The 26,615-nt window shown below is 37.2% G+C and overlaps 1 protein-coding gene across 2 annotated transcripts; it reads right to left on the reverse strand.

The window, feature by feature from the left end:
• Nucleotides 1–420: 420 nt before the first annotated feature.
• acp1 (acid phosphatase 1) lies at nucleotides 421–25,536 on the reverse strand. 2 transcript variants are annotated; one of them, XM_047387074.1, is made up of 6 exons: nucleotides 25,421–25,536; nucleotides 23,247–23,320; nucleotides 22,493–22,606; nucleotides 9,412–9,473; nucleotides 8,586–8,691; nucleotides 421–739 (listed from the first exon to the last, which is right to left on the reverse strand). In XM_047387074.1, exons 1-6 carry the CDS (start codon nucleotides 25,479–25,481, stop codon nucleotides 662–664), a joined length of 495 nt encoding a protein of 164 aa, XP_047243030.1. In that variant the 5' UTR covers nucleotides 25,482–25,536; the 3' UTR covers nucleotides 421–661. The 2 variants fall into 2 exon arrangements, with proteins under 2 accessions (XP_047243030.1, XP_047243028.1); XM_047387072.1 differs by lacking the exon at nucleotides 22,493–22,606 and adding an exon at nucleotides 22,668–22,781 and having other exon boundaries at nucleotides 25,421–25,524.
• Nucleotides 25,537–26,615: the final 1,079 nt, after the last annotated feature.

Consider the following 26,615-nt stretch of genomic DNA (forward strand, 5'->3'; position numbering starts at 1 on the left):
GTTTTACTTGAATAATGCTGGATATATGTCACACTAAAGCTGGAAACATTTCTGAAATGATTTATGCTGGCCTAATCTATTTACATCTCAAAAATCGGGTGTTTTAACAACAGCACGTAGATTTTTATATCCAGTTTGGTCAAAAATAAAAGCCGTCTATCAGTTTAACACTCTGTATAATCACTGTATAATCAACAAAGATTTCAGCTGTAATATGCGAACCCGTGGATAATAAAGCAACAGTCCCTTCCTCTGCTCAGTCTTGTTCTTATTTTGATGTTTTCAGTAAAAAATAGATTTTATAAATACACATCCCTTTTCTCCACCCATTTGTCTTTATTGAAGCTTTAATAAAGCTACATCTAATCTACTGAGAAAATCCACATGTAAAGAGGAATGATTTGTGAGCAAAGAAAACACTTTTTAAAATATTTGATTCACTTTAATTAATGATCCATGTAAAGCTGTAGAAGAAGCACTACAATGTCACTGGTATAACATCTACAATACTGTAACATAGCCTTGTCGTGGTCTTTTGGTGACAGTCACAATACAGTTGTATTGATAATTACTTTTGTGACAACCACGATGTATCAGGGTTGATTGATTATTAACGATCTTCTGTAAGATTTGAGTAAATGAGCTTCATGGTGGGATCCTGTTAGGAGTTCTTCTCCAGAAATGCTTTGCAGCAGCGTAGACACTGTTCATACACCTTTTCAAAGTCTTCATCGCTTCCCTGAAGGGCAAAACAGAAGAAAAAGGGGTTTCAATAAAGCACACATAATTAAATGATGGCTTATATCAGTTTAAGAGACAAAAATGGAGACAAACGTACTATTATAAATGTAAGGGGAAAAAAAATGTTAAATGATAGGAACCTACTCAACCGAAAAATAGTTTTTTTCTCATTATGAGTATCAAAATTGAGTCAAAACGGATGCCAAGGGGCTTACTGAGTGGTAAAAACCCACACTCGAGATCAGACACATTCCTACTTGTCAAACAGTGACATAATGCCCAAAAGAGGCTAGATTGTTTTTGAAACTGCGCTCTGTCCGGTTCATGGAGGTTTTGGCACATACCTTGGTGTTTTTTTGTTTTTCTCTTTAAACAAACCTCCACCCCAGGAAAACAGGGATATTTATAATATTTGACATATCGGAATCGAGAATCGCTAGAAGCCATAATCGAAACAAGTAATCGGAATCGTCCAAATTCAAATGATGCCAAACCCTATCTTTAATGTAATCTCAGTATAAACCCAACTGTTCTGTAAAGGCCTAAGAGGTTCGTTTGGAAACATTAGTGAACAAACAGCATTATGAGGACCAAAGAACACAGCAGAGAGGTCAAGGAGAAAGTGCCACCCTGCAGCTGTTGGACTGTATAAGCATCACTGCTCCCTAAATAACACAATAAAATGTTTACATTACTGATGTTTCTTGTACAGGTTTCCATGTTCTTACAAACAGCCTATTTAGCATATATATGAAAAAAAGCTCTTCCTAAATATTAACAACTGTATATTTTAAGGATATACATCTAGTACTAATTATTAACTTTACTGGTTGAATTAAATTTTTTATAATCATTGCTTATTTTTAGTATGTATGTATCGGTATGCCTCATTTTGCTTGTTACTTTGCTGCTAATAGACTTACATTTCTCCACTGTGGGAGAAATAAAAGATTATTTTACTCTATTCTAAAACTGCAGCAAAAGGTGGTTGTACAAAGTATTGACTTTGAGGGACTTAATAGAAATGCATGTCACTTTTTAAAATGTGTGCCTGTCCTTCCACTCCACAATTAGCCAGTTTGTGTTTGTCTATCACATAATATCCCAATAAAACACATTTAAGTTTGTGTTTGTAACCAAACTTGAAAAGGTTCAGGGAGTATGGTGACTTCGGTAATGCGATGTTTTTTGCTACAAACAATCCCACTGTCACGATACATGCACTTTATGATGGATGTTAGAGGAAAACTCGGCCCACAAATATGTGAACTAAATTTGTTGCCCAATAACAGCAACGTTTTCTCAAGTGAAAAGCTTTCAGTTTAATCCACAAACTATTTGGGTGCAGCAGTTCTCAGATAAAGTGTGAAAGAGCCGTTAAGATTTGTCTTAATGAAGCAAACTGTTGACCTGCAATCTGCTGATCCAACAAAGACACTACGTTAAATTTAATAACCTAAAATCAGGATGGTTATGCTTCAGTTTACTGTCATAGAACACGATTAAATTCTGTAAACCTAGAAAAGGGTCTGTTTAAGCATTCTTTAAGGCTATAAAGTTTATCCTCATCCCTCCTGTAGGGATGAAAGAAACACATGCCTCCATTTATTTTGACACAGTGACACTCACCGTCTCATTTTGTGGTCATACCAATGGGTTGTTGGCGAGGGTCCACAATCAAAGTGGTGTTAATATTCAAACAAAAACCACAAAGAATATCAGAAGCTCTGGTAAGTAGACCCAGAAAGCCCCTGATCGCCATGAAATGAAGTGAGATGTCCAAACCACACCTAATATAACTGTCCACACTTATATATAAACTGCTGAGCCACAATCTCTTCCTCCAGCCACGACCCTAATAACACGACGATTGTTTTATTTAGGGCCGGCGTTCCAAGACAAGTAACAGAGCAGATGAAAACAGAAACAAACAGAATGTGCTCGACAGACCTCTGGAGCACTCCATTCTTTAAAACACATGCAAAAAGTCATTTATTGTGAGATTATTCTAAATACTTTAAGAAAATATAAGATTTAACAACCCTTAGATAAATCTCATGAATGTAGAGTGGCTTGTAAAAGTATTCATACAGCTTGAACTTTTCCACATATTGTCACATTACAACTACAAACAGAAATATATTTTATTGGAATTTTATGTGAAAGACCAACACAAAGTGGTATACAATTGTGAAGTGGAACTAAAATTATACGTGATATAAAAACATTTTTTTACAAGGCTATAAAAAGGTTTCCTAAGCTAACATCTGACGGAGCACTGTTCAACCCATCATTTGGTAATGAAAAGAGTATGGCACAATTGTAAACCTACGAAGACAAGGCCATCCACCTAAACTTATAGGCAGAACAAGGAGAGCACTGATCAGAGATGCAGCCAAGAGGCCCATGGTGACTCTGGACGAACTGTAGAGATCTACAGCTCAGGTGGGGGAATCTGTCCTCAGGGCAACGATTAGTCGTGCACTGAACAAATGTGGTCTTTATGGAAGAGTGGCAAGAAGAAAGCCATTGTTAAAAGAAAACCATAAGAGGTCCCATTTGCAGTTTGCCAGAAGCCATGTTGGGGACACAGGAAACATGTGAAAGAAGGTGCTTTGGTCAGACGAGACCAAAATTGACCTTTTTGGCCAAAATACAAAACGTTGTGTGGCGGAGAACTAACATTGCACATCACTCTGAACACAACATCCTCACTGTCAAATTTGGTGGTGGCAGCATCATGCTCTGGGGGTGCTTCTCTTCGGCAGGGACAGGGAAGGTGGTCAGAGTTGGTGGGAAGATGGATGGAGCCAAATACAGGTTTAGCTTGGAAGAAAACCTGCTGTAGTGTGCAAAAGACTTGAGACTAAGGCGGAGGTTCACCTTCCTTAGACCCTAAACATGAAGCCAGGGCTACAATGGAACGGTTTAAAACAAAACATATTCATGTGTTAGAATGGCCCAGTCAAAGTCCAGACAAAGTCCAGTCCTAATCCAATTGAGAATCTGTGGCAAGATCTGCAAACTGCTGTTCACAAATGCTCTCCATCTAATCTGACTGAGGTTGAGCTGTTTTGCAAAGAAGAATGGGCAAAAATTTCAGTCACTAGATGTGCAAAACTGGTAGAGACATACCCTAAAAGACGTGTAGCTGTAATTTCTCAGCAACAGGTAGTTCCACAAAGTATTGACTTAGGGGGACTGAATACTTTTGCACAATGCCCTTTTCATTTTTTATTTGTAAAAAATGTTTGAAATCATGTATAATTTTCTTTCCACTTCACAATTGTATACCACTTTGTGTTGGTTTTTCACAAAAAATTCCAATAAAATATATTTATGTTTGTGATTGTAACACAACAATATGTGGAAACGTGTAAGGGGTATGAATACTTTTACAAGCCACTATATGTTGACGAGTTATCATGGCTATTTATCCTCTGAAACCTTCTACGATTCCTCTTTAGGCACCTCTCCACCTTCTGTGTTTTCTCATTCACAACCCTCAGGAAAGGTAAAAAGGAGCCAAGAAACCCTGTCCAAACCATCTGGCTGGGCTTCCCACTGCAGAGAGAGTTTGTAAAGAACAACAGAGGCGAGCCAGCCATGGAGCGTGAAAAGCCAAACCAATTGGAAACTAAAAAAATAGACTGATGTTGCAGTCCAAGTAATTACAGTTTTGTTAAAAAAAAGCCACTGTAACAAGCTTGGATCTGGTTGAGCAACATGGGTTTTTTAAAGCTAGTAAAGGATCCATTTTATTACCACAGTCCACAATGTTTTGCTTTGAAACTGATTGTTGCATAAAACGTGTTTTAAAAAAGACCAAATTTCTCGCTCTGGACTGTAAATTCTCTCCAGAACTACCACATGCACCTGAACACAAGTTCATCTAAAGACAAAAATACCAACAAATGGCTGCACTGTGTACAGTTTTCTGCTCTCTTAAAAATTAAGCCATTCTCACTAGCCAACATGTGATTCCGAAAGAAAACCAGTAAAGAAGTTGCAACTGGTTTTAAATTCAAGAAACAATTAGTTTAATCATTTTGTCTCATTTAGTCAGGGAGGATCTGTGTGACTGATGATGATGTATTAAGCAGTATTAGGCGTGTTGCTGCTGTGTTTGCAAACATATAAATGTTGTGAAAAGGTACAGAGATGAGAAAAGCTTGAGCTGCAGTTACGATGAAGAAGGAATAAAGAAGCTAATTTGTCTGACAGCTGAAAGCATTGAGCTAAATAAGGACAAAACAAATAAAATTGACTATTATAAGACCCATTTGCCCCAAGCTTCAACTTCTTGACAGATGTTGTGAGATGTTGCTTCGGTATTTCCAAATGTCTGATGCCATGTATTTTGTGAAGTGCACCAGTCCCTCCAGCTGCAAAACACCCACACACACCCCTAACTTCAGAGATCGGATGGTGCTTTTTTCCTCCAAACGATGGACATCACGGCCAAATTTTGATTTCACCAGACCATAGAAGAAGTCTCCAAACATTGATGTCTTTAACCCATAAGTTAATTTGAAAACTATAAATCAGCTTTTGTTGCTTTTGGAGTATTGCCATCTTTCATGCTGGAGTTGATGCACACATCTCACACCCAAACCCACTTCCTGCCTGTACAGTATGACAGCTGGACATTCTCATGATGTTTACACTTGTTTGTATAGATGAACGTGGCACCTCCAGGCACCGGCAAATTGAACCCAAAGATAAACCTGACTTATGAATGTCCAAACTTTTCTTACCGATTTATATTTCCCTTTTGATGTCACGCAGGGAAGCAGAGACTTTGAGATCTTACCATAAACACATCTATAGTTACACCTTAATTTATCTCAAATGTTGTGATTAATTAATCAGACGTCTACAAAGCCATAACATCATTATTATTATTGCCATTATTTAGGCATTTCCAAATTGCCTAAATGGACAGGAATGTTAGTGTATGGAAACTTAAGAAATTCTCTCTCATTCTGGCATTTAACGATCAAAGATAACTGTGGTGATCCTAACTAACCTAAAACAGGGACCCTTTAGTTAATGTCAAGCAGCAGTATAAGTTTTTAACGATTAAAAACAGGAAAATACAAGACATTTTTGAAAGAAATGTGCAACTTAACTGTTTTATATAGGTTAATAAAATTTTTCATATTAACATAGGTTAATAACCCTGGTTTTGTTTAAGTGTTTGAATGTGTGCTTATTCTTCCTATAATTTGTCATATACACAACTGTCTTTAAGCAACGTTTGAAAAATTAATTCAGTTAATCGGAGACGAAAACAGCTGCAGTCACGCACCCCAAGAAATTCCCTGAATTAGAAAGTATTTTTAGACTGACTCAGGTCGAAGTGCTCTGTTGGAAAGTGAGAGACCGTTTACGAATAATAGCAGAACCTGTTCTGTTCGATCAATTACAAATTAGATTCAGGTGGGTGTGTGACTGCACATCAGATCTGAGTTATTTTGTTGTGACAATTTAAATTTGAGCATATGAAGACAAAAGAGCTTTAAGCCTTGAGAGATATTAACAGGAATTATTCAAAATAAGAACCTTTTGACCTTCTCGACAAAGACCAGCTCTGCAGTAATTTTCACTTACTTGTGACATTGTTTTGTCAAGATTAAGAATCCCTAACAAACTCTTTTCTTATAAACATGTAGTCATAAAACTTATTTTGTTGGGTTACAATATTCGATCTTAGTACAGTAAGATTCCACCAAGGTCCGATCTGCTATTTGGTTTCCAGCAAGTTACAGCATTCTCTATGAAGGCAGTGCTTCATTTTGTATAATTGTACATTTAGTTTCAAAACTAAACGTTTTTTTCCTATTGCTCATCTCAACCAAATTTATCAAAACATTATGTGAAATTTTTTTTATTAATCTTGCTAAAAACAGGTCCAAAAATGCACAGATAACACAGGCCAAAGGCATGAAAGGTTTCAAATGTATTAAAAATAAAAAACATCTGTGATTTAATATAGTTACTGAACTGTTTATTTATACATAAATAATGTGTAAATATCATGATTCATTTTTAAATAAAAAATTAATCATAAAACATGCGTAGGACCAAAATTAACTGGATTAATCGAATATTGAAATAATCCTCAACTAATTTAGTAATTGAATACTTGTTAACTGGAGTAAACAGACTAAAATATGCCTTTTGCTGAAAGAACAACCCAATCAAAGCAGTAATTAGGCCAAAATTGTACAGAAAAATGTATTGATTTACCATTTAAGATGAAAAACCTTCTTTGTCTGTAAATATGCTCTATCCAGAACTCCTCAAGCGGCATAGTTTTAGTTTCACCTGGTGGAAATTCTGAAAAAAATCTCCCAATAAGCAGCATTTGCTGTCCGATTATTAAACATTAAATCGAAAAAATAGTTTACAGATTAACCAATTAGCACAGTCATCGTTAGTGGCAGCCCTGGAAATGTGTAATGATAGAACTGAAAACTCAAGTTGTAAAAATTATACATCAATGTTTGCTGCGACCAAATAGTCATCTCATAAAAAGTTTGAGGTTTCGCCACACTTGCTCCATAAAGAATGTGATGTTTCCCAACAGCTTGGGGCTGCACTGGGTCATATTTTAACTGCATAACGCTTCAGATATTACAGCGGTCAGTTTACAACACGCTTTCAACACAGAGTCATGCTGTCGTAACATGAGTAGAAATATCTCACTGAAATATGAGAGTTTCATCTTTTTCTTTGCAGGGCTGAGTTTTTACTCGTATTAATCCATACAGTGACTGATGACTGTTTCAGATTATATTGTACAAAGAAAGAAGAAACAAATTTTTTCCTCCTCAAAGTGTTAAACTGTTATTTAAATACAGCCATACAGAGGGATAAAAAACACATTTTCTTTACCAAATAATATATTTAGATAAGTTTCTGTTTTCAAGTAAAATTGTATTGATTCTTTTCTCTGTTCCAGTTGTTTTGAAAATTATTTTACAAATGTTTACCTTATATTTTAATTTAAATAGTTTAAATAATAACAGATCATTGGATTCTATTTTTAATTCATGTTTTGCAACCCATTTTACTACACCGTTGGAGGTTAGAGTTTGTTAAAAGTGACCTACATTTATAAAGGAAAAATTAAAACTTAAATAGCATTTTACATTTTGAGGAAAAAAAGGGTTATGTTGCAAGCCCCTAGAATACCATCCCAGTTGAGAAGCACAGGAGTGGCAGCATCATACTCTGGGGGTGAGTACAATTCATGAAATAGATGGTATTTTAAGGAGAGAACATTAAGTTGAAATACTGAAGCAACATTTTAAAACATCAGCTAGGAAATTAAAGCTTAAACACTAATTGGTCTTCCAAATGGAAAATAATCATAAGCATTGCACCAAATTATTTATAAAGTGGCTAAAGGCCAGCAAAGTCAGTGTTCTGGAGTGGCGATCGCAAACAAATGGACCAAGATTCAAGTAAACTTGTGGAAGGAGATCCAACCAGGTGTATATAAAACCACTCCATCATAACTGATCTAGGAAATGAGTTGTCTGATTTAATGTCGGAAAGAGAGGAAAAAAAGTGTATATAAACACATCTGGTTTTAACTGTACATTTTAAAAAGTAAGTGGAAGAAGCAGTAGAAACTTTAAGACAACGTAAGATACATTAGATGAAAAGTCTGGACTTAAATCTTTTTAAGGCCCTGCATTGAGATGATTGGATTTAAGACTGTACAAACTTTTTAATACCCAGAAATCCTGAAAATAGACAGATCACATGTGATTTTGTTGTAAACTTGAGCCAGGATTCTTTCCTCTTTTTTTTTTTTTTGCTTAAATACTTACATAATATGGGTCTTTGATGATCAGCTGGTTCTGGGGATCGTATGAACCGAGAAGCTCAATCTTTGCTGTGCAGTTTTTCACAGAGTTGGCCTTCCTTTTCAAGTCACTGAGAAGTCAAAGAAAAATTATAACTCAATCAGACCAACAACAATAACATGTAACCTTCCTTATAATAAACATCCATGTGATTAATCATAACCTGAAAGCCTTATTTAATTATTTAAACAACTGCTTTATGTCATGGCAGGTATCTGTGCAAGAGTTGGAGAAAGTGATGAGCAGATTGTGCAAAAAAAAAATAAAACTCCACCCTATTTAAAAATGTCAGTTCTAAAGCAATAAAAACAAGAAGTAAAACAATTAATGAACTCTTTTTGGTCAGGCAATAAAAATATGTGGGAGGGGAAAAAAAACGCCTAAAGAGCAAAGACGAGGCATCCAAAGAACTCAGTAAGCTGCTTACAGATCAGATCTGCCATAGGCATGTGATCTCAAAATGATCCCTAAACGTTCAAAGTAGCAAAAAAATATCCCTCCCCGGGACCTTTGGAAAGAGCTTAAGAAAGGCTATTGCTCATTAAAGGGAGGCATTCACTGAGTAGTTAATTATAGCTCAGCGTTACAAATGGTTTTCATGTGAATGGACAGCATGGATCCCCAACGTAGCACAAACACATTCAGAGGGAAAGCCTTTTGATCCCAGCAGCCATCACCAAGAGGAGGCACTTAAAACCTGACCCCGTTGTTTTCAGGGCCCGCGCGTCGTTAAACCGCCATCGACACTCGAAAGGGAAAATAAACATGCTGCGTGTTGGAATAACTGTACCTCAGGTTGCTCTCATCCATGCAGAGTATGTATTCGAAACTTATGAAGTCATCTTTGGTCACCTGGAAGTGGGATAGAAACGCAGAACAAGGCAAATATTAGTGTTGGCTCTTGGTGGGAACACAGTACGGGTCAGTGGAGACTCCCACTGGTCCTTCAGAGAGAGGGCAGAATTCTCAGCAGTAAATATCAACCATTACCAAACAAATCTTCCTTCTTTCATCCATACTTCAAAATTATATTTATAAAACAAGAACAAATAACTTTTAAATATATGAACAGTAGAAATTCAAAGAGTCTAGAAAGGAGCAACAGCTTTAAGGGGAAGTGATCACAGCAGTTTTAAGACACACAGGAAGCTGCTCATACTTCTCAGCAAGATAAGCAACTCTATCCTGCCCTCTTCTAGGCTAAAAATTACTTCTACTGCATTTATAAAACCACATTAACATTTAATTAGTGTTGACTAAACTTTTACAACAATTTAACCAAGAAACTTGACAGAAATTTAAAATGGATTACAAAAAAACTACATAGTATAAAGTACATAGCAAATATATAGTACAAAGTATTTGCTTCATAACAGATTTCTTCTGTCCTGACTGATAGATGTTAATTGCTTTGATTTTAAACTGGAATTAATGTAGATCAGTGTATGATGAGTTGCTTTCTGAGAGCTTTTAGCCTACTTCATGTTGTCAGATGGGTTCTTTTTCTCTATTCTATATCAGGACTAAGTGTGGGTTGTGCTATATCGACATAAGGTCAGGTTAAATGCAATATACTTTTTATATCATTAAATGAAATCCGAAATTGAAAAATCTATTGTGTATTTAAAAGTTATCTTGGTCTAATATTAAAATTAGCTTGATGATCTGAAACAATTAAATGAGGGGGAAAAGCAAATACATGACATCTGAAAGAGGGAAATACGTTTCCCAGCACTGTATATAAGTATATACGCAGAATGATTGATTTATTTGCATAACGTTAGCCTCATAGCTTAATTTGCTATGAGGCTCAAGTGAAAAATATTTGCCAAAATATGGATTATTCTCAGAAATTTATTTTCTCACTCTCCTACACATCTTCCTCACACATGGTGGTAGTGTGTGCCTGTTGAGCTCTGAGCTCCTACTGGTCTGGTGCTCTCACAGCTTAAAATGAAGAGGTGCCAATCCTCCATTTAAAAAAAAAAAAAAAAGTCCTCTTTACATGCCTGACAGGGATCTTGGATTGATTTGAGAAGAAAAAATGTTGCTGAGACAAATCAGGGAGGACCTTAGTGAAAATAAGGAGTGAGTGGAGTGATACACAAGGTTCAAACTCAGATAAAAAAAGAAAAACCTTAAGATAAACTCCCAATGAAACCATGCGGAGATGGTACTGTACTGTGTGTAAAAATAAACCAGTTTTTCCTTTCTAGAGTAATACAACTGGTTTTTTTCTCCCATTATAAAAAAAATATATCTGCTATTCTGAAGCAGGTTAATATTTTAGAAACACAATGATTTCATGGGACAATATTATCAGTAATTAGCATCTATAAGCAGAGCACATCTATTTTACTGAACTGGACATTCTTTAATGTAAAAATGAAACATTGACTAAAGAAAATGTATTGAAAAAATAGAAAAGAATGTAAAGAATTACAAAGAAACATGGATCATTCATCTATTATCCATATATCTAGAAGTGTTCCCATCGTGTAAAAAAAAGTCATCATTTAGCGCAGCTTTGTTTTGTGTCCAAATATTTCACCCTATTGGTTTGATATTTCTGGCGTTTTGTCTGAGGTCATGAAAACTCGTATGATGCCAGACATACAGGGGTTGGACAATGAAACTGAAACACCTAGTTTGGACCACAATAGTTTATTAGTATGGTGTAGGGCCTCCTTTTGCGGCCAATACAGCGTCAATTCGTCTTGGGAATGACATATACAAGTCCTGTACAGTGGTCAGAGGGATTTTAAGCCATTCTTCTTGCAGGATAGTGGCCAGGTCACTACGTGATACTGGTGGAGGAAAACGTTTCCTGACTCGCTCCTCCAAAACACCCCAAAGTGGCTCAATAATATTTAGATCTGGTGACTGTGCAGGCCATGGAAGATGTTCAACTTCACTTTCATGTTCATCAAACCAATCTTTCACCAGTCTTGCTGTGTGTATTGGTGCATTGTCATCCTGATACACAGCACCACCTTCAGGATACAATGTTTGAACCATTGGATGTACATGGTCCTCAAGAATGGTTCGGTAGTCCTTGGCAGTGACGCGCCCATCTAGCACAAGTATTGGGCCAAGGGAATGCCATGATATGGCAGCCCAAACCATCACTGATCCACCCCCATGCTTCACTCTGGGCATGCAACAGTCTGGGTGGTACGCTTCTTTGGGGCTTCTCCACACCGTAACTCTCCTGGATGTGGGGAAAACAGTAAAGGTGGACTCATCAGAGAACAATACTTATTTTACATTGTCCACAGCCCAAGATTTGCGCTCCTTGCACCATTGAAACCGACGTTTGGCATTGGCATGAATGACCAAAGGTTTGGCTATAGCAGCCCGGCCGTGTATATTGACCCTGTGGAGCTCCCGACGGACAGTTCTGGTGGAAACAGGAGAGTTGAGGTGCACATTTAATTCTGCCGTGATTTGGGCAGCCGTGGTTTTATGTTTTTTGGATACAATCCGGGTTAGCACCCGAACATCCCTTTCAGACAGCTTCCTCTTGCGTCCACAGTTAATCCTGTTGGATGCGGTTCGTCCTTCTTGGTAGTATGCTGACATTACCCTGGATACCGTGGCTCTTGATACATCACAAAGATTTGCTGTCTTGGTCACAGATGCGCCAGCAAGACGTGCACCAACAATTTGTCCCCTTTTGAACTCTGGTATGTCACCCATAATGTTGTGTGCATTTCAATATTTTGAGCAAAACTGTGCTCTTACCCTGCTAGTTGAACCTTCACACTCTGCTCTTACTGGTGCAATGTGCAATCAATGAAGACTGGCTACCAGGCTGGTCCAATTTAGCCATGAAACCTCCCACACTAAAATGACAGGTGTTTCAGTTTCATTGTCCAACCCCTGTATATCTAGAATGGGACAACAGTGGCTCAGGTGGTAGGGGTTTGTCCTGTAACCGGCTCGAACCCCCCCACCTCCTCTGTCCATCTCAGTCGTTGTGTCCTTGGGCAAGACATTTCACCTGCCTTGCCAGACTGGCCAAAACATCACTTTGTGTTTTTGCCTCATTCAAGCAAAGAAATTAGTCCAGACATGTGAAAGGCTGTAAGAATGTGGATGAAGGACCTTAATAATACGCTTCACTTGGAGAAAATTAGATATTTACTGAAAGGCAACCTTAGGCAATTTAAAGAAATCTGGAACCTTTCAGGTCATATCTCATGGTTACAACCACAACACAAACAGCACTTCAGGCTACTTAGAGGTTTGTCAGCAGATGTCCTCACTGGATCGGGTTGAGGGGGTCAGTCTGTTGACTAACCCTTTTTGCTTTACTCTGTTATAACTCTCTGTAATTAATAATTCCTTTACGGCTTCGTAGGATTATACAACTGGCCACATTTATTGGGTCGCCTGGTGGAGACATGTTTAAAGCCTTAAATAAATTTTTTAATGCAGTGGAATAATCTCACACGGAATATAAACTGGACAATCCAACCAATAATCAGTCAGTCATTTTCTACCGCTTATTCCATAGTGGGTCGTGGGGGAGCTGGTGCCTATCTCCAGCAGTCAATGGGTGAGAGGGGGGGTACACCCTGGACAGATCGCCAGTCCATCGCAGGGCAACACACAAACAACCATGTACACACTCATTCATACACCTAAGGGCAATTTAGAAAGACCAATTAGCCTAACAGGCATGTCTTTGGACTGTGGGAGGAAGGCGGAGTACCCGGTGAGAACCAATAATTTCAGTGAAAAAACTCCAAATTAAGAAATAATAGCTTTTTTACAAAATCACAAGTATTCCACAAACATTGGCTCCCCAGCCGTCAGTCCATTTCACCACCCTCTTTTTGCCAACACGTAGCTTTCTCCTATAAGATTTTACAAGGTTGGAGCGTTCAGAGTTATCCACAGTCCTGGGTTCTCTCTTATGTTCTCTTGCTGTAGATCTGAGAGAATTTAAGTGCACCCTTCCATCAAACATTTTGACAGGTGGGCGGGACTTCCGGTGAGGGCGGGACTTCCGGTGGGGGGCATATGGGCGCCATGTGGTTGCCATGTGGGCAGGGGGGGGTGTGTCCAAGGGGCGTAACAGTGGATGTTGATTGGTTGTCGTCATTAGGGGCGATACCTTAAATGAGTCAATTAAAACACAGGGGTGTGTTTAAGGGTGTTACGGGGAAGGCCTTAAATGAGCCAATTAAAACACACAGGGGTGTGTTTAAGGGTGTTATTAATAATCTGTATGTTTTTTTCAGGCGTTAATACATCTAAAAAACAAAACAACAAAAAAAAGACATGCATCCTTTTATATTTTTTTAAAGGTATAATCAACTTAATGTTGACCTATCACATGAAATCCTAATAAAGGAACTGTGTAACCTGACAGAATTGTAAGTTAATTTTTGCTTTACAGCAGGACCTATTTGTTGAATATATGAGCCAGTCTAAATCCGTTCAAAATAGAAAAGACCTAAAAAAGTAAATAAAAAAAAATTGTGCTTCACTACATCGATGGAACGAGAAAAACCTTCAGCTTCTGCGTCAACATACTGGAAAAGCAGCTGAAAATAGGTAAGACGAATATCAGATTAACAGAAAAAAAACAGAACTTCAGTATACTGTTTCCAAGTTACAAATTGACTAGCAATGATGTGTTTGTTTTTGAATCATGAGAGACTCCATTTTAGGAAAAAGGAATGATAATTTAAGTTACCTGTAGCTTTTCTAAAAAAACATTTTTACTTTTTCATCTTAGAGTTACAGGGGGTTACAACTGTTAGGGGCGATGTCAGGAAAGGGGCAGTTACGTCTGTTTCTTAGATAACATATCACCTTTGAACTCAAGAAGGGTTTTGGTCTTAAAAACATAGGCAGCTGAAATAGGTAAGACGAATATCAAATTAACAGAAAAAAAAAGAACATCAGTATACTGTTTCCAAGTTACAAATTGACTAGCAATGATGTGTTTGTTTTTTGAATCATGAGAGACTCCATTTTAGGAAAAAGGAATGATAATTTAAGTTACCTGTAGCTTTTCTAAAAACATTTTACTTTTTCATCTTAGAGTTACGGGGGGGGGGTTACAACTGTTAGGGGGCGATGTCAGGAAGGGGCAGTTACGTCTGTTTCTTAGATAACATATCACCTTTGAACTCAAGAAGGGTTTTGGTCTTAAAAACATAGTCTTTGCAGTTGAGATAACACTGTCATGTTCTGGTATAAATACTGTGTGTAAATGTTGGGGCTCTGTTTCATTGGTTAACCTCAGTGTCAGGGTCTTCAAATGCTGAATGTCTTTGAACCATAACACTTGTTACATTGAAAAATACCAGTACTGACAAGAAAAAATGTCGGTAAATATTTCAGGAAACCCGGAAATTGTGGCTTCTTCTTCTGATAATTCACAAAAGCACAATGACATCTTAAAACGTAAGTAAGTAAGTAAGTATCATTAAATGCATGTGAATGTTCTCAAATTTTGTTTATATATATTGTTTATATATATATATATATATATATATATATATATATATATATATATATTTGTTTCTTTGTCATAGAACCCACCGCTGATGACCTTGATGATTTCATCTTGACACAATCAGATTATGGTAAGTAAATGTTAAATGCAATAAAATATATATATATATATATATATATATATATTATAGTTAACCCTTGACAATGTTTCAATTTATAGATTTGATGAGAGAGGTAAACCCGAATGATCAAGTTGGAGGGTTCAGCGGCTGGAATCCATACTCTAAATTGAGAAGGCGAATTATTTCCAAACAAGAAAAACTCGCAACAACTGAACTTTCTTCTAACACAGAAATTAAAATTGATTCTTTGAATACTCCTCCGCCAATTATCATCATTTCCCCTGAAGACACACCGGATAAGTTACCGGCACCTCCAGAAAGTAAGTCCTAAGAACTAACTGTTTTTCTTTGAGAGTGAATGTATTTTATTTATGTGTTATTAGAGACTTTTGTTTTAAACCTCAGATAAAACTTTTTACAGATTCGACTGAGAGCTCTGTGGAAGACATAGTTGTCGAGCAGGAGCAAGGTAAGGAAATAAAAATTAAATAAAAACAATATATATATATATATATATATATATGTATTTTAAGCATAGTTCAATAAAAATGTCATATAAACCTGTTTACAGATACATCCAAAGATGCCACATTAAGTCCGCCCACCAGAAGGTCGCTTTTCAAAGATCAAGACAGCTTTCAGCAGAACGGCACAGTTTCAGTCCAACAAGAAGTGAAATCTGGAGGTTTTACCGCAAAGAATCGGAGTAAGATTAAAAAAAAAACTTGTGTATTTTAAAAACTATTTTCGTTTTATTTATGAACGCTGTGCTGCGCAGCGTAAGATAACTTTTTATTGTCTTCTGTTTTTACAGAATATTTAACCCCGGCCAAAAGACAGCGACTCTTTGCGCTACAAACCCGAGCAACGCTAGTGAGTGGTTTAATGAACGGTACGTTTTAATTCATACATACATACTGAATTAATTTTAATTCCCCTTTTTTTTTTTTTCAGCTTTAATGTGATTATTTCAATATATATATATATATATATATATATATATATATATATATATATATATATATATATATATATATATATATATATATATATATATATATGTATATATATATTTATTATCTTTTTATTTATTTTTTTTTCTTTATCTTTCCAGAGGCAACGTTGATGGTGGAGCAGATTTCATCGAGACCTGGACAGCGCAGGAAGACAGTCTCTACAGCCTCACGGGATCTTCGTAATAAGGCCTCATCGTTAACGCTTCTGGCAGCATGTCAGATTCTGTTAAAGAAGCATTTTGGTGACATCAAGGTGATTTTAAACTGAACTGATCACTGTGTTTTTTGTTTTTTTTTTGTTTTTTCTGTAGGTTAGTTTTTTTTTTATTTTCGTTTCTTATGTTCATAGAAAATGGATAACCGAATCAGACTTGCCCTGGATGAAATAAGAAATTTAGTTAATGAACTTAACGAAATTCCCGTTAATGCAGAAGAAAATAGCACACCGTCTCCACACAGCATTGAGCAAAATGATCCACCTGACACTCATCATAACCCCTCTACGACACACTCCGCAGATCATCACGGGGGTCATTTCAATACGGGAGTAGCGGTTAGTTCTGATCAAGTAATCAGACTTGCCCTGGATGAAATAAGAAATTTAGTTAATGAACTTAACGAAATCCCCGTTAATGCATCTCCTGCTAACAGTGAAAATTTAATAAATGAACATCAGCACGGTGACGTTTTAAACGTAATCAATCAGGCTCTTTCCGATTTGAACAGCGAACCGTCTCCACACAGCAGCAGCATTGAGGAAAATGATCCACCTGACACTCATCATAACCCCTCTACGTCACACTCCGAAGATCATCACGGGGGTAATTTCAATACGGGAGTAGCGGTTAGTTCTGATCAAATAGAGCGAGATCCTCCAGCTGTGGTTGAACGTGAACATTTTAATAACCATGAAATAAGGAGACCTTTTACCATACCGCCGCCCTGTCCAAGTGACGTTCCAGATTTAGCAGCATTCTATACAGACATCATGCGTATTATAATTGAATTAGCCGACGCTGCGAGATCGTTAACCAGACGTAACGACGTTGTGCAGCTGGAATTAGTGGGTGAAAATCTCAATCGTCACATCACATTTACTGTTACAGATGATGGAAATATGATCCTGCCTGCTTTCGAAAACTTCCTCGACGATTTAGTACAATCGAATGCAAATATACCTGTAGATAATAACATGGAATTTGTTCTTCAGGTTGTTAATGACCCAGCAGGAGGTTCTAAGCGTAAAGCTGCAGGAACGTTAGACTGTGAACTGTTTAATAAGAAAATGCGTCATTTGTATATTATAAACAATACCGGTAATCAGTTATGTTTTGCAATCAGCCTCGCACACGTCTCTGACCCTGAGCTCACGGATCACCGTGCTGTAGAACTGGGGAGGAGATGGCAGCATCAGGCAGGCCTCGACGAGCAAACAGCAGTTACTTTTAGTGATATTGGTAAATTTGAAACCATTCTGAAGAGAAAAATTGTAGTGTTTCACAGAACCACGGGCTCTACTGCTCTGTGTAAATTTGAGACCAGTTTCCCCTGATCGTTCAAACCCTCTGTTTTTGCTGTTATTTCAAGGTCATTACTATGGGATAAAAAATCTCAAAGGTTTTATGGGGTGCAGATATATTTGTAATTACTGTTACGCCAGCTATCAGAATGCGAATACACACCATTGTGAAGGTTATTGTCCAGTGTGTCGAACATATAAATGTATGCAAGAGATTAGCAATCCTGTAAGCTGTGCAGGCTGTCAAAGAATCTGTCGTAATTCTTCATGTTTCAGCAGACACAGGGAACCGTGCATCAGAAATAGTGCTGAAAGGCCTATGAGTGACTGTGAGTTGGTAAAACTCTGTAAAGTATGCAAACGGATATACGTTATTCCAATCAGTAAACCGAATAAACCACATGTGTGTAATGTAAAATGCAGTATTTGCGGTGAAAATGTACCCCCCAGCCTAGACATTACATGCGATGATCATAAGTGTTACATTCTGCCTTGCAGTGCAATTAATCAGCTTGATGATAAACTGATTTTTTATGATTTCGAATGCCTCGTCAATGAGAGCGGCGTGCATACCCCCTTTCTGGTCTGTGCTAAAACATTGAAAGGTGATGAATGGTACGCTTATGGACTGAATTGCACCCAAAAATTTCTCCTGCATTTCAGGAGGCCAATGTACAAAGGTTACACCTTAATAGCGCACAATGCGCGGGGGTACGATGGTTACCTGATTCTCACAGCAATGCTGCAGTTAGGCATTAAACCTCATATCGTCATGGTAGGGAGTAAAGTTCTCTGTTTAACCGACCCTGATTACAGGTTAAAATACATTGATAGCCTGTCCTTCATGTGCATGAAGCTTAGTGCCATGCCGAAAGCGTTAGGCTTTACCGATCAAAGCAAGGGTTTTTTTCCCCACCTATTTTCCTCTGAACAACATCTCCAGTATGTAGGGGCTTTTCCTCCTCCATCCTGCTACGCTGTAGAACGCATGAGTCTTCAAGAACAACAGGTGTTTAGCAGCTGGTACAGAGAAGCGAGCAAAGAGGTCTTTGACTTTAAGAAAGAAGCAATTCGTTATTGTAAAAATGACGTTGAAATTCTTTTTCAAGGATGCTTAAAATTCAGAGACGAGTTCTTTAAGGAGACAAGTGTGGATCCGTTTAAAAGTATCACAATAGCATCAGCCTGCATGAAGGTTTTTGTAACCAATTTCCTTCCTCCTCAAACCTTAGCCATTCCATCACCTCTGGACTACAGACGTAGCAGTAAAACGTTCTCTAGCGCGTCCATTCAATGGCTCGGCTGGATTGCAGACAGCAGAGCCATATTTATCGAGCATGCATTAAATAGGGGTGAAAAGAAAATCGGGCCATATTCAGTGGATGGGTACTTGTTCTATTTATAACAAACACACCCCTGTGTTTTAATTGACTCATTTAAGGTATTGCCCCTAATGACGACAACCAATCAGCATCCACTGTTACGCCCCCCCCTTGGACACACCACCTGCTTGACCACGTGACCTCCTGCCCACGTGGCAACCACATGGCGCCCATATGACCCCCACCGGAAATCCCGCCCTCACCGGAAGTCCCACCCACCTGTCAAAAAGTTTGATGAAAGGGTGTACTTAAATTCTCTGATCTGGGACTGAGCTGGTCATGGAAGAAAACTGATTTTGTGTCTAGTGAACCATCCAATGGCAGCCCATTTTCAGTTTACTTTATTTACATCCTTTACCCCAGTGCCTACTGTACATGGTGATAGTGCTGCATAATATAATAAATCACAACCATCATTGCAATCTGCAAAGCTTGGATGCACTAATTGGCCAGTTAATTGGTCTTGACCTGCCCTTAATGCCAACACTGCAGGTATGTTTTTAGCAGCTCAATTTTCAACTACAGTATAATAATCACATGGTTTCCTGATATTATGCGGCCCTATTTGGTGGTAAAATAAGCTCGGTCGTAGAGAAGTGTTGTGACCCGTGGCTAAAAGAAAATGAGCTTCTGTGGCATGCTTAGAATCAATTATGAAATTAGTTAAGCATATTACAAAAAAGATTTTTTGTCTTTCTCAAATAAACTTAAATTAAAAAGGTAGGATTACTCTAAAATTTTCAATGCATGATTGTGCAACTACAATAATAAATTAGCTCATTTTAGGGCTTCTTTAACCGGAGGATCCAATACATTTCTATGCATCTGTAACAGTTAAATCCTTCAATACAGCCACTATTTAACCACCTCTGACATATTTCTTTTCAATCTTTGCTCGGTATTACCAAGACTTCTCACCAATAGATGGTTTAATGACAAAGCAATATTGGTTTAAAACATATTTGTATTTTGGGTAATGGTAGTGGGAATCAACTGCAATACATATATTTGTCCAGCATCATAAACTGATGATAAGCTAAATTAATGTGATTACAGGAGGATCATGGTATTTTGGCTAAAGGTGATCATTCCTCAAATGTTGACACAATGATAACAAATTAATGCCGACTGAATCAAAATTTCACCGCTCCTAAATTCAACGTCTTGCTGGCAGCTTTTCGATAAGAGAAAAATACATTCCACATTACTTGTTATAGATGTCATCTGAGAATGTTTGTTTTATTAAACAAACACAACTGTGTATATGGGGATGCAACAGTCTCCAGGCAATATCCCAACTGGCCAATTTGCTTGGAGACAAGCTGTACCAGACGTTTCAGCAAAGTGGGACGGTGGGAGCAAAATGAAGTGAAAAAAGTAGAAAAAACAAGACTGAAAGGAAAAAGGCAAGAGCTTGTCGGAGGTCATTGTGTGGATTTGGTTGAGTTTAAGCCAGAGGTCTAGCCTTCTGATTTAAGGAGATTAAATGTGAGCCTGACAGAATGGGTTTATTGTGATACAACACAAGGAGACAGGGTATCTCAGGAAAAGGGTCAGACACCAGAAGATGTCCCTTTATATTTTAGAACAGCAAACAAGCTCTACCATCAGACAGAGATAATCTGAGTTAAAACAAAATGTAGTTTTTAAATGATTATATAATTTATGGAGGGAATAAAGGAATCTAAACCAACCTGGTGCTACTTTAATTACTGGTTGTGTCATCCTTGGCCGCAACAACTACCATCAAGTGTTCGCAATAACAGGAAAGAGGCTATTATATTGCTGTGGAGGAATTTTGACCCACTCTTCTTTGCAGAATTGCTCAGTTGCATTGGAGGGTTTACAGCAACAAATGGCTTTATGGTTACGGCATAGCATCTCAATCGGATCAAAGTTCGGATTATGACTAGACCACTGCAAAAGCTTTAGTTTTGTTTCTTTAGCTATTCAGTTGGACTTGGTGGTGTGCTTTGGATCACTGTCCTGCTGCATACCCCAAGAGATTAATGTCACAAACTGATGGCCGGACATTCTCCTCCAGGATTTTCTGCTAGAGAGCAGGATTCATGGTTCTATCAATTGTGGCAGGTCATCCGGGTCGTTAAGCAGCCCCAGACCATCACTCTTCCACCACATTTGACTATCAGTTTTTTGTCAAATGTGAGATTGGCCTTTGGGTTTTTTTTTTAGTCTGCAATGTTTTTTTACCTTGGGTCTCTTGCACGGAGGCCATTTTCCTTGCTATTGTTGAATCTTGAACACTGACTTTAACTTAAGCAAATGAGGCCTGCGTTGTTTTAAATGTTCAGGGTTCTTTTGTGACCTCCTGGATGAGTAGTTGACACACTGATCAGCCAGGTACTCCTCTGAAGATTTACCACTGTTTCATGTTTTCTCCATTTTTGGAAAATCGCATTTACAATGGTTCACTGGAGTCCTAAAGCCATAGAAATGGCTTTGTAACTATTTCCTGACTGTTCTGTCTGATCTGAGTAACCTTATTCCTCATCTGTTCTTAAATTTCTTTAGGTCAGAATATGATGTGTTGCTTTTCGAGATCTTTTAGCCTACCTCATGTTGTAAGACAGGTTCCATTTAAGACATTTCTTGATTGTACAGATCTGGCAATAATCAGACCTCGGTATGGCTAGTGAAATTTAACTCAGCTTTCCAAAAGATGTGGTTCATTCAGGATTTAACAAAAAGGGCCATCATTGTTTTATATAGTCCAGGTGTGTTTGGATACCCGGTTCCCTTAATAAATTAAATCATAATTTCAAAACAGCTTTTTTTTTGTTATCCTAGTTAACTTTATCAGATATTGAAATTTAAGTGTGACAAAAAAAGCTAAAACTGCAGCAACACTGTACATATGTCAGTTTTTCTTCATTAACAAAACAAATGGGGAAAAAAAGAAAATAAATAAACATTGAACACTGTCTCACAGCACCACAGTACCAGTAACAGCACTGGATGCTACAAGCATTCAACGTCTAAAGAAAAATATTTAATATTTTCATGACATCTTGGACAGCAAACACATTCCAATGTCAACAAAGAAAAACAGAGCATTATACGTCAAAAACATAAAGAGCTCTTGCAGTTATTGATGCTGAAACTCAAGATTAGATAAAATTGTGCACATTTGTTCACATCATTATCATTTAGCAACACTACAGCTGATTTTTGCTGCTGGTAACCTTTATTTTTATTGACACATTCTTACACTGAATCTGTAGGACCTTGATGAATTTCCCCAAAATGACCTCTAATAGTCAAATGATGTGCATTAACAAAAGATTTTTACAGAAACCCACTAATGAGGTGAAAAGAGCTACAGATCATCCGATTGTACCTGTCGAGCCCTATGGCTTGTCTTAATGCCATGCTTCTTCAGACAGGCCAGACCGCGGCTGTCCGGTGAGCTGCCTGTATTCCAGTCAGATGTGGCGCCACTGTCTATGACCCACTGCAACAACAGAGCACAGAAAGGGGGCACTAGCTAGTGCTACGTAAAGAAGAGGTCGTACCTGCCTGGCCACGTGCCTCATGGACACACCATGCCTCTTCATGCAAGCCTGACCGCGGTGGTCTGGAGGGTTTCCTATTTCATAGGTGGAGGTGGCAGCACTGTCTATCTTCCACTAGGCAGAGCAGGGCATGGAGAACAACAACAGATCAGAACTGGGTCATATTGTCCAATGAGTAGAAGTTGAAGATGGTGTTTTAAACCTTTATAGGGATCAATAATATTAATATATTAATTTTTAACTTGGTTAACTAATGACAGCGCACAAACAGATTTGCATTAAAAAATTATTTTAAAAAGCTTTCTAAAGGCTTTTTGACAACATTTCAGCAAAATGAAAAGAGCTTGGAGACAGTGAAAGTTTCAGCAGAAAACTGGAAAGCTACATATAATTTATAGATTGTACAAATGATATTTTCCTTAAACAAAAGGCTCAAGTCCAATAACACTGTATCTACCTCTTACTATATATGCAAAACCAAACCCGCATAACTAGTTTAAAGATGGATGTTTTCACCCTTTATTTTTTCACAAAAAAAAAATATTCTGCAATGTATCAATGAAATACAGATGTCTTTACCTTATCAACCACCCCAGCATCTGTTGCCATCTTCCTAAACACAGCTTCAGCAATGGGTGACCTGCAAATATTCCCTGTTTAAAACCACAACACTTATTAATGGGATGTTTCGAAACATAAAAACCTAATTAAAAGCTGCAATGCAAACTTTCCTTGACAACTAAAGTATGATTGGATCAATACTTTGATGCATTAAGGGGAAAAGAATCCAGTATGCTTTGTCCAGATCCATTAAGTCAAGTCAAGTTTATTTATATAGCACTTTTCAGCAACAAGGCACTCAAGGCGCTCCATTAAATGCCTCTAAAATATTTCTATATAAATAAAACAATATAGCTGTAAGTAGGAATGTCATAGATTTATAAAACAGAATAACTTTGCTATATGTTCCAGAGATCTGGCAAATTTGTTTTGTAGCATGATGTGTTAATTAGTACAAGAACAATGTATTAAATATCTTTAAGCTAAATTGCAAAAGGAAGAAAACATCCTGGGCTTTCTAGTAAAGTAACATTAATAGAGACGAGACTCAAATAGTAACAGCATTATATATATTTTCTTCAAATAATAAGTGGATTTCTCACATTTTATTCACAAAACATAATTTTTCACAGATTTTTGGTTTTATTTGGAAATAAATTTAAACCTTTCTTAAAAATTTGTGTCTTGACTGCAGATTAGTAAGATTACATATCCACATAATTATTTAATTCAATGCCCATCGCAGCAGACATCATGACTCAGTACAAGTGTTGGGTGATATGACATTTGACTGTAAAGATTTACAACATGCTGAAGATCTGCCCAAAGAAAAAGAAAATTACTTAGCCTGACTCACTTCCTCATACTTTCCAAACTGGCACATTGCATACATGCCTTAAAACAAGATTGTATGCATATTAATAGGGGTGTGCCAATCTATTAACATAAAGAATAGCGATTCACATTTACTACGATTCAGAATCAATAAAAACGTCCCAAAACCAATTTAAAAAAATAAAACAAATCCACTAGCTGTCGGCCTTCATTCTGTAACAACGCGGGACGTCTTGACATCACCACGCAGCCAGTCAGAAATCATTATGAATCAAGTCATTTTGAATAAAAAATCGATTTTGAATCAAATTGTGGCCCCAAAAATGAGAATCAAATCAAATCGTAAGATAGTAAAAGATTGCCACCCCTAACAATTAGCAAGTAATAAGCAGATTGTTTGAACACACTTTTTAATGAATGAGGAAGTATTTTCAAACTTTTGACTGGTAGCGTAGTTCATTTTGAAATCCCTTTTATGGCATCTTTCTGGCATCTGACCAAACTTCAACCAAATTAACTGTTCAGTTCAGTTCTACCAGTTGTGGAGTAGATTTATTAAACAAGAGGGTAGCACTCCACTTAATTTTAAAATACACATTTTTAACCATTTTTTTAAAATATAATACATATGCTAAATCTAGAAGATAGCCACAACACCTCAGACAAAACCTGAAAATTATCAAAAGTAATATACATGAACACAAATAAACATGGGGTAAATTATATTAAGAAATTAGGAAAAGAAATGGTAGACCACTAACTAGAGCTGCATTCCACATCCGAGTCTGTGCTTGCTGGCTTTGTATTAAACATGCATGGAAGCGGAATTTCCACTAAGTGGAATGCAGCACTCATCGATCCAGCTACACTAGGTTAAGTTAAAACGAATTTTCGTCGTGTCAAACTAAACTACTAAACTAGTTTAGACGTGGCGCTTAATTTTGTGGAGATGTATGGCATACTTTAAACGAATTTCATGAAATTCTCCACATTAACATGTCAGCCTTCTATGATGTTCATAGAGCCGCATTAACTGTGAAAACGAAACTAAAGGAAATGAACGTCAGTCACTCTTCCCACATCTGCATGACTTTTTGTTTTTGTTACACCTGACTAGACTTCATTTCAAAACGTTTAAATGTGCTTTTTGAGTAAATTAAAATTCGTCCATTTATAGTTTATGACCCTTATGTGCAACATTAACGACATCACCGGAGGTAAGCTAGCTGGAAATCGGACGTTAACCCGGTTAAAAAACATAAAATGGACCAATGGAAGTAGAAACACTGGCATTCATTCTATCTACGGTGTTTAATTTAAACATGGTTCCTGGCAGTTTTGTAAAAGCCGTCTCTTACCCAGACAAACGAACAGAACCGATTTCGTGCCGGCGGCCGCCATGTTGCTCTGGAGTCTCATGAATTACGTCACACTAGGCGACCAACTCCTGCCTGTACAAAAGTGTGCTCACCTAAAATCCTGGGGGGAAGTGTGAAAAGGCTGCTTATTTCATGTTTTTTTGTAGATACCCGCATTTGTTTCAAATAAATAATAAAAAAATTATTGTAAAAAAAAACATTAAATGAATTAATGTTGAGCATGCCTGAGGACTTGAAGAGAGTACATCTATGGTCTGGCCTGCAATAAATTTCAAGATGCAATGTCAAGTTATAACTTCTATTATTCATCATCTAGAGCCCTTGCAATTGTTTCTTTTCCTTTTTTTTAATTTCTTTTCCTTTTGATTTGGACAATGGTTGTTTTTGAAGAAACCCACATAATATGAGCTACAACACTATTTACTTTCTCTTTGGGATTAATAAAGTATTTTTTAATTGAATTTAATTTAACTTTTTGTCCTATTTTTTGTGCTGCTATTTTCAGTCCTGGGCCTGACCATATGCTGTATCAGAATGCATGAAGCATGCACACATTATAGCATTTCAGCAGGAAACAATATTGGACTGGTTCAAAACTAAAAAATCAGCTCTAATGAAATGTTCCAAAAAATATCATTCAGCCCACTGTAATGACTGTAGTGTTGTTGCTGTCTCATGTAAAAATTCTGGAAACTTTAATCATATCTACACTATTTACTTTTTGGGATATTAGATATGTATTATACATGTAAAAATTAAACCCAGCATACACTGCCTTTCAAAAGTATTCATACCCCCTGAACTTTTTCACAATGTGTCATATTACATCCACAACATACAGTGTATTTTATTGGAATTGTATAGGATAGACGGACCAAAGCAGAATAGAAGGAAACAGATACATGGATTTAACATGTTTTAACAAATAAAAATCAGAAAAGTGTGGTTTGTATGTATATGTATTCAGCCCCCCTTAATATGATACCCCTACATAACATATAGTGCAAACAATTGCCTCCAAATGTCACCTAAGAGTCTACTTCAATGTAATCTGATGTCAGTATAAAAATCACTGTTCTTCAAATGCCTCAGAGGTTTGTTGGCAAGCATGAATGAACAAACAGCATCCTGAAAACCAAGGAACACAACAAACAGGTCAGAGAGAAAGCTGTGG

This window comes from Girardinichthys multiradiatus, chromosome 15, assembly GCF_021462225.1.
Source record: "Girardinichthys multiradiatus isolate DD_20200921_A chromosome 15, DD_fGirMul_XY1, whole genome shotgun sequence".
Classification (NCBI taxonomy): Eukaryota; Metazoa; Chordata; class Actinopteri; order Cyprinodontiformes; family Goodeidae; genus Girardinichthys; species Girardinichthys multiradiatus.

Coding starts and splice junctions, on each gene's coding strand:
- acp1 (XM_047387074.1), bottom strand. CDS start 25,481: ATGAGACTCCAGAGCAACATGGCGGCCGCCGGCACGAAATCGGTTCTG. Junction 22,607..23,246: donor ATGCTGGGGTGGTTGATAAG/GTAAAGACATCT, acceptor CTGTTGTTGCAG/TGGGTCATAGACAGTGGCGC. Junction 740..8,585: donor TCATCAAAGACCCATATTAT/GTAAGTATTTAA, acceptor TTTGCCCTTCAG/GGAAGCGATGAAGACTTTGA.